General features: G+C 37.8%; 1 protein-coding gene across 1 annotated transcript in view; it reads left to right on the forward strand.

Moving 5' to 3' along the window:
- The window catches only part of ZNF565 (zinc finger protein 565), a 34229-nt gene extending 26573 nt beyond the window's left edge, over nucleotides 1-7656 (forward strand). The window contains exon 6 of the mRNA XM_058530876.1: nucleotides 5257-7656. Within this exon, the coding sequence (XP_058386859.1) occupies nucleotides 5257-6527 (1271 nt within the window). The 3' untranslated portion in view covers nucleotides 6528-7656. The remainder of the gene's footprint in view (nucleotides 1-5256) is intronic.
- The last annotated feature ends 745 nt before the right edge of the window (nucleotides 7657-8401 follow it).

The raw sequence follows: 8401 nt of genomic DNA on the forward strand, positions 1-8401 counted from the left end.
ACACTGACATAATACTGTTAACTAATCCACAGATCTCATTAGAATTTTATCAGTTTTCTCCTAATGTCGTTCTTCTGTCCCAGGATCAGATTCTTCTGTCCAGTCCTGGATCCCACATTGTATTTAGTTACTGTCTCTCCTTAGCATCCTCCAATCTGAGACAGTTCCCCAGTCTTTCATGGCCTCTTGATGAATGCCATTTTGAAGAATATCTCTCACTTTGTGTGTGTCTGATATTTTCTCATGATTATATTGAGATTATGCATCTTTGGCAGGAATACCACAGAAGTGATGTTGTGTCCTCTGTGCATCATATCAGGTTACTTGATGTTAATGTAATGGCTTACTACTTGTTAACCTTGATCTCTTGGTTAAGGTAGTGTTTCTCATGTTTTTCCCCTATAAAGTTATTATTTTTCCATCTATAATTGGTAATTATCTTGGGAGGAGATACTTTGAGACTGTACGTGTTGCCTACTGATTTTAGCATCCATTGATGGATCTTGTCTGTAACAGTTATTACAACAGTGTTGCCTAGTGTTGATTTTCAATGTACCTTATTCTTTCTGTGTTTATTAATTGCCATTCTTCTGTCAGGAAGAGCTTTTCCTACCCCCTCTCCTATTCATTTATGTATTCAACGATTTGTTTCTATCAGTATGGGCTCATGGGTACTTGTTGTATTCTATAGATTGTAGCCCAATCCTACCATTGTTTATTTCATTGCTCAGATTGTTCAAGCTTTGGCCATTGGGAACTTCTTCAGATTGGCTCCGGGGTTCTCTCAGCATGCCCTCATTCTTTTTTGAGTACTTCCTTGTTTTCTGATACCACAGCATGTTCCAGGCTTATCTTGTAGTTTTCCTACCCAAGCCCTGAAATCAGCCATTCGTCGAAGGAGCCCTGGTTTCTTTTATTGGAGAATGGTATGAAATAGTATCTTTGAGCTTCTTTTTCTGAGCAAAGTAAGACCTTTACCATCTTTCACTTCCCTGTGCCCTAGACCAGGGGTCGGCAAACTATAATCTGTAGGTAAATCCAGCTCATGCCAGTTTTTTTGTATCACCCACAGCTAAGAATGGTTTTTACATTTTGAAAGGGTTTAAAAATATCTATATATATGACAGAGACTTTCTGTGGCCCACAAAGCCTAAAACATTTACTATCTGGTCTTTTACAGAAAAAGTTTGTTGACCCCTCCCTAGATTCACCCCCAACCTTACCCTACTCTGATTTTGTTTAAATAATCTGGAGTTTTAGTTTCATACTTTCATTGTTCTTATAATATTTCATAAATTTATAGTATGCATTATTGTTCACTAACAGTAATGATATAAATCAGTCATCTGTAACTACAGCCTGTGGGCCAAATCCTGTCTGCCACCTGTTTTTATATGGCCTATGAGCCTAGTGAATTCTGTAAATGCTTTGTAAGGGATGCATATACACAATTAAAATCACATGCTCGTGGATTGATATCAGTATTTGGGAGCACCATCTATATGAAACATTTTCAAAGATAAAATACATAAAATCTCATTACAGATCAGCACTAACAGATGAACATTTGCCATCAATTCTGGTGCTGGAGAACACTACCCTTGAACTCAAGTTAAGTAAAATGTTATCTCCCCCAGAAAAGAATTCTATTCCTCTCATTCATAGATGTGTATTACCAAAAAAAAAAGAAAAAAATTATTTGAGTATGATACTAATTATTATTATACTTTGAATTTCATCAATAAAAACTTTGTGATAATTTGTTTTCTTTCTTGTTATATAAGAACCTGTATAATATCCTCATTTTTGCCTCTTGGACCACAAAGCCTAAAATATTTACTCTCTGGCCCTTTAAAGAAAAGAAAGTTTGCCAACCTCTGATTTAGAGATACAGCTGAAAGTCCATGTTTGAGGAGCAAGGATACATAATCAAAATTATACTTGCTGTGCACCTAAAACAGCCTTAAATCACCAAGACCTCTGCTCTTCAAAGCTCAAGAACCAAGAACCAACTTTCTGGCTTCTCTTTGTACTTTGGCTCTAACCTACGTTTCCTTGGGAGAGTGGGCTCCAAGGATAAGATTGAACAGGTGTGATACATTGATGAATTACTCAGATTTTTCTTTCTGTCTGTTAGTTTCCTGTTGCTTGTGTAACAAATTACCACCAACTTGGTGGCTTTAAGCAACACAAATTTATTATCTTATAGTTCTGGAGATTAGAAGTCCAAAATGCATCTCACTAGGCTAAAATCAAGGTGTCTGCAGGGCTGCATTCCTTTCTGGAGGCTGCAGGGGAGAATCAATTTTCTTGCCTTTTCCAGCTTCTAGAGGCCACCCACGTTCCATGGACTGCAGCCCCCTTCCATTTTCAAAGCCGGCAGGGTAGCATCTTCAAATCTCTTTCTGACTCTGACTTTCCTGCTTCCCTCTTGTACTCATAAGAGCCCTTTTGATTGCATTGGGCCCACCCACATAATCCAAGATTATCTCCTCTTCTTATGGTCAGCTCAATAGCAACGTTAATTCCATCTCCAACCTCAATTCCCCCTTGCTGTGTAACATAACATATTCACAGGTTCCAGGGATTAGGACATGGACATCTTTGGGGGTCATTATTCTGCATACCACTCTGTATATGTTTTTTGAACACAAATCATTGAATATGCATAAAATAAAAGTATATATAGCATGACTCCCCTGAAATTCTATATTTTATTGCTAGTAAGTCCATTGCTATTTATTCTATAACAAGTATTATCTTTCACAGACTATTTGGTTGGTGCGTATTCTAAGTCTTTGTAGTTCTAGGAGTAGGGAGGAACCTTTTTTAATTAGATTTTTTTAATTGTGGTAAACATTACATAAAATTTACTAGTTTGACCATTTTTAAGTATACAATTCAGTAGCATTAATTACATTCACAAAGTTGTGTAACCATCACCACTGTCCGTTTCCAGAACTTGTTCCTCATCATCCCAAACAAGAACTCTGTACCCGGTGAACAATAAGTCTCCATTTTCCCCTCCTCCCAGCCTCTGGTTACCTCTATTCTACTTTCTGTCTCTATGAATTTGACTATTCTAGTTACCTAATGTAAGTGGAGTCATACAATGTGTAGCCTTTTGTATCTGTCTTATTTCACTTAGCATAATGTTTTCAAGGCTCATCTGTGTTGTAGCAGATATCAGAATTTCCTTCCTTTTTAAGGCTGAATAATACGTAAATCCAAATGTGTATATACCACATTTTGTTTATCTGTCGATGGACACTTGAGTTCTTTCCACCTTTTGGCTATTGTGAACAATGCTGCTGTGAACATTGGTGTGCAAGTAGCTGAGTCCCTGTTTTCACTTCTTTGAGTATACCTAGGAATGGAGGGGATCAGATGATAATTGTATGTTTAACTTTTTGAGGATATTTCTCAATTTTTAAGAGCTTTTTATAAATCAGGAAGATCATCCCATTATCTGTGATGTAAGTTTCAAATATTTTCTCTGTCATTTGTCTTTTGACTTTGCTTTTGGTGTTGTTTGTTCATATGCAAGTGGTTTGTTTTATTTTGTTTTTCCCCTTTACATAGTGGAATTTATCAGTCTTTTATTTTGTTGCTTTTGGATTTTGAGTCATTGTTTCGTTGTTAGAAGGTTTCCCATACCTAGGTTATAAAGTAAGCCACTGTGTTTCCTTCTAGTGTTTGTGTGGTTTCTATTTTGTTTTAACATTAAAATCCTATTTGGAGTTTTTTCTGGTATAAGGTGGCAATGTGTGGATCAGCTTTTATCTTTTTCCAAATGACTATCCAGTTACTCCCATTACTTATTACAAAAACTATCCTTTTCCCCTGTGAGATACCACCTTTATAGTAAATTCAATTTCCATATAAACTTTAGTCTATTTCTGGCCTTTCTATTGTCTTCCGTTGGTCTGTCTCTAGAATCTGATGTTTATTCATTAAACAATCCATTATTAAAAGCCTACTATATGTGCTAGGGTTTGGTTACAATGGCTAGTGAGAAAAACATTATTTCTGCCTTTGGGGAGATTTAGAAGCAAGAAACAAACAGATCAACAGATAGTAAGTAAATGAAAATCTAAGTACAACTTATAAAAGTGTTATGAAGACAAGGCACAAAATGTGGGAGAGAGAATCAAGGTATATGCTTAGGGTTATCAGGCTGAGAGCTTTTTTGAAAGTGTGAGTTTTAATCTGAGACCTGAAGGATGAGAAAAGCAGCCATACAAAGAACCCAGGACAGGATTCCTGATAAATAGAGGAACCTGATGAGAGATCTAAGATGAGAAAGACCTAGATTTGTTCTAGATGCTCAAAAGAGGCCTGTGGTTGGTTCACAGAGGGGAAAGGGGAGAGTGCTCAGTATGAAGATGCATCGTTCTCGGTTGAGACAGAGACAACAAAGATAATCAGGGACCTGCTTTGCCAAGAGCCTGTGAACCATGGCAGTGAGTTTGGAATTCATTCTAAGTGCAGTGGAAAGGCTGTGAGAAAGTTTAAGTGCAGATTTTCATTTTGATTGTCATCAGCATTATGTGATGGAAAGTGTTAAAAATATAGATACCTTATTTATATGAAATATGCAGGGTAGGCAAATTCATAAAGACAGAATTAGGGGTTCTCTGCCATTAGTGATGTCCCGGGGCTGGAGAGAATGAGAAATGGGAAGTGACTGCTTAATGAGCACAAGGTTTCTATTTGGGGTGATGAGAATGTTCTGGAACTAGATAGTAGGAATGGTTGCATGACATTGGAAATATACTGCAGACCACTGAATTGTATACTTTAAAATGGGTAAATGGAGACTTTTACATTATGTGAATCTTACTTCAGTTAAAATACATACATATTACTTTTAAAATAGATAGATAGATAGATAAGTATATACTGACAGGTACATGCACACACATGCCTTGGCCCTACTCCTGTAGATTTTAATTCGGTCGGGTAGTTCTTGACATTTGTATTGCTAACAGGCTTCCTGGATGATGCTGATCCCTAGCAAAATTGAGACCCCCTGGCTTAATTTGTTTTCTTACTCCCTTCTGGCACCATATAAGCTCTCATATTTGTGCTTTCATGTGCTTTTTAGAAATTGCACAGCAATATCTGAGACTTATATAAGCTGTTCATCTTTTATGGTTATTATTTTCATTTTGTCTCTCTAGTCTACTATAGAATTTTTTATTTCTCTTGGAAGAGGAAAACAGCTTGTATTTACTTTTTTTTTTAATTTTTCAGACTTGGAGTCCAGGTGTGAGAAATTTCCACAAAAAGATGTTTTTGAAGTAGAGTCATTCAGTTGGGAGCTAATGGAAAGCCTTAAGTGCTGTGGTTTTGAGGGCTCCGGTTTTAGAGATGACTGGGAATACAGTGGCCAGTTTGAAAGACAACAAGTAAACCTGGAGTGCTGTTTCAAGCAAGTGGAAATCACGTATGAAAACATGCCCACTTTTGAGCATTATACGTCCCTCACTCTACATCAGAACAGTGAGACTGGTGAGAAACTGATTGAATGTAATGAATGTGGGAAAGCGTTTAGCCGTGGCTCACACCTTATTCAACATCAGAAAACTCATACTGGTGAAAAACCCTTTGAATGTAAGGAATGTGGAAGGGCCTTTAGTCGTGCCTCACACCTTGTTCAACATGAGAGAATTCATACAGGTGAGAAACCTTATGACTGTAAGGAATGTGGGAAGGCCTTTGGTCGTACTTCAGAACTTATTCTACATCAGAGACTTCATACTGGTGTCAAACCCTATGAATGTAGAGAATGTGGAAAGACCTTTAGACAGCATTCACAACTTATTCTGCATCAAAGAACTCATACAGGTGAGAAACCCTATGTATGTAAAGATTGTGGGAAAGCTTTTATTCGTGGCTCACAACTTACCGTTCATCGGAGAATTCATACAGGTGCTAGACCCTATCAGTGTAAGGAATGTGGGAAGGCCTTTCGACAACATTCACAACTTACTGTACATCAGAGAATTCATACTGGTGAGAAGCCCTATGAATGTAAGGAATGTGGAAAGGGCTTTATTCATAGTTCAGAAGTTACTCGACATCAAAGAATTCATTCTGGGGAGAAGCCCTATGAATGTAAGGAATGTGGGAAAGCCTTTAGACAGCATGCACAGCTTACTCGACATCAGCGAGTTCATACTGGTGACAGACCCTATGAATGTAAGGACTGTGGGAAGGCCTTTAGTCGTAGTTCATACCTTATTCAACATCAAAGAATTCATACAGGTGACAAGCCCTACGAATGTAAGGAATGTGGGAAAGCCTTTATTCGTGTTTCACAGTTGACTCATCATCAGCGAGTTCATACTTGTGAGAAACCCTATCAATGTAGGGAGTGTGGAATGGCCTTTATTCGTAGTTCACAACTTACTGAACATCAGAGAATTCATCCCGGTATCAAACCTTATGAATGTCGAGAATGTGGGCAGGCCTTTATTCTTGGCTCCCAGCTCATTGAACACTACAGAATCCATACTGGTTAGAAAGCCTGGCACATTAGGGATGTAGGAAAGCCTTTATGTGAAGTTCACACCTGACTCAATATTAGATAATGCATAATATAATTAATGTCAGAAAACCTTCATTTGTCACTTCCATTATGAAACATCAGACAACTCATACCAGAAGAAAATTCAATAAATGTGGAATTCTTTTTGCTTCACACTTAATGTTTACTAAGCATCAGAGAACTTATGCTGAAAACAAATTAATATGAATGTAAAAAGTCTTTTATTACCACTCAAAATGTGCTCAACTTCTGAGAATTCCTAATAGAAAATGACTATTAAAATATTTTGTGAATGTGCCTTTTGCCATGGCGTATAACTTGCTTAACATTAACTCGGTTCCACCCATTACTGACTGTATAGCATTGGGCAAGTTATGCAATCTCTCTGTTCCTCAGTTTACTTATTTTTAAGCAGTGATAATTATACCTACCTAATAGAGTTTTCGTGAGGACTCTCAGATATTTTGTACAAAGGCTATGCTCAATAAATGTTAGTTATTGTCATTAATTAATAACAGTATTACTGTTAGGGAGTTCGTATGAGAGGAGGGCCGTATGAATATATCAAATATCAAAAAGCCTTCATAACCACTTGTTATGGTAATTCATCCTGAAAAACAGTAGTAGAGTATCATTATCATGAGAAGGCCTTCATTCAAAAGGATAGAAATTCAAAAGATTAGTCCTAGGGCCTGTAGCCACCTGTTCATAGGTGCCAAGTCAATAAAACATTGTCCCCTCCCCCCACCTTTTAACGGAAAAAAAAAATTCAGAAGATTAGAAATTGACAGAAGAGAGGCCAGAAGAAATCTGCCATTTAGAAATCTAAAACCACCTCCAGGTGTACCTTCATTTCAAGAGAAATCAAAGCTAAAATAACAAACTAGAAATGAATGACAGTGAATTCGATGTATCAAAACCAGTTCAGTGCAGGGCCGGCCCCATGGCTTGGTGGTTAAGTGTGCGCGCTCCGCTGCTGGCGGCCCGGGTTCGGATCTCAGGTGCGCACCGACGCACCGCTTCTCCGGCCATGCTGGGGCCGCGTGCCACATGCATCAACTAGAAGGATGTGCAACTGTGACATGCAACTATCTACTGGAGTTTTGGGGGAAAAAATAAATAAATAAAATTATTAAAAAAAAAAAAAAAGCCAGTTTAGTGCAGCCGAAGCCGTGCTCCTGTCAGAAGCCAAGGATTGCAGGTAGGGCCTTGTTCTCCAAATGCAGAACCCCAGCACTTGTCATTGCCAGTTATATACCAAGCATGTTGAAGGAATGGATGGTCAACTCTGAAAGGAAAAAATTACCCAAGTCAACAGTAAGAATGATTACTAAAAATAAAAGAAAAAAGAAAGTAGAAAACAACAGTAGACATACTCTGAAGGTTATTTATTTAACAATATAGTAAGATACACAGTTGACAAGTCTGATACAGAAAAAACACATTTAGCAATATGAGTGAGGAAGGGGTGGATTTTTTTTTAAGTGGCTACTACGCATGACTTCAATATATTTGAAAATCTGGAGAATCGATTTTTACCAAAATATTAAAATTTGTTCAAGAAGATGTGGAATAACTGAATAAATCAATAATTGTAAAAGGTCATAAGAAGTCATTGCAAAGGGTTCCTGGACCCAATTCCAACGTGTGTGGAGGCTTCTCCATACCAACAAGCAGTTCTCGGATGCCAGCCGAGTGTCTGAGAATTCAACTCAATTCTGACATTATCTACCTGGAGATAGAATCAGATTCCACAGGTAAAGGGCTCGGTCCCACAAGACTGCCCTCCACTTCAGACACCAGTTGCAAGCCCAGGTGGTTACCTGTGCTTCTGACCTATTGGATGGT

This window comes from Diceros bicornis, chromosome 34, assembly GCF_020826845.1.
Source record: "Diceros bicornis minor isolate mBicDic1 chromosome 34, mDicBic1.mat.cur, whole genome shotgun sequence".
Classification (NCBI taxonomy): domain Eukaryota; kingdom Metazoa; phylum Chordata; class Mammalia; order Perissodactyla; family Rhinocerotidae; genus Diceros; species Diceros bicornis.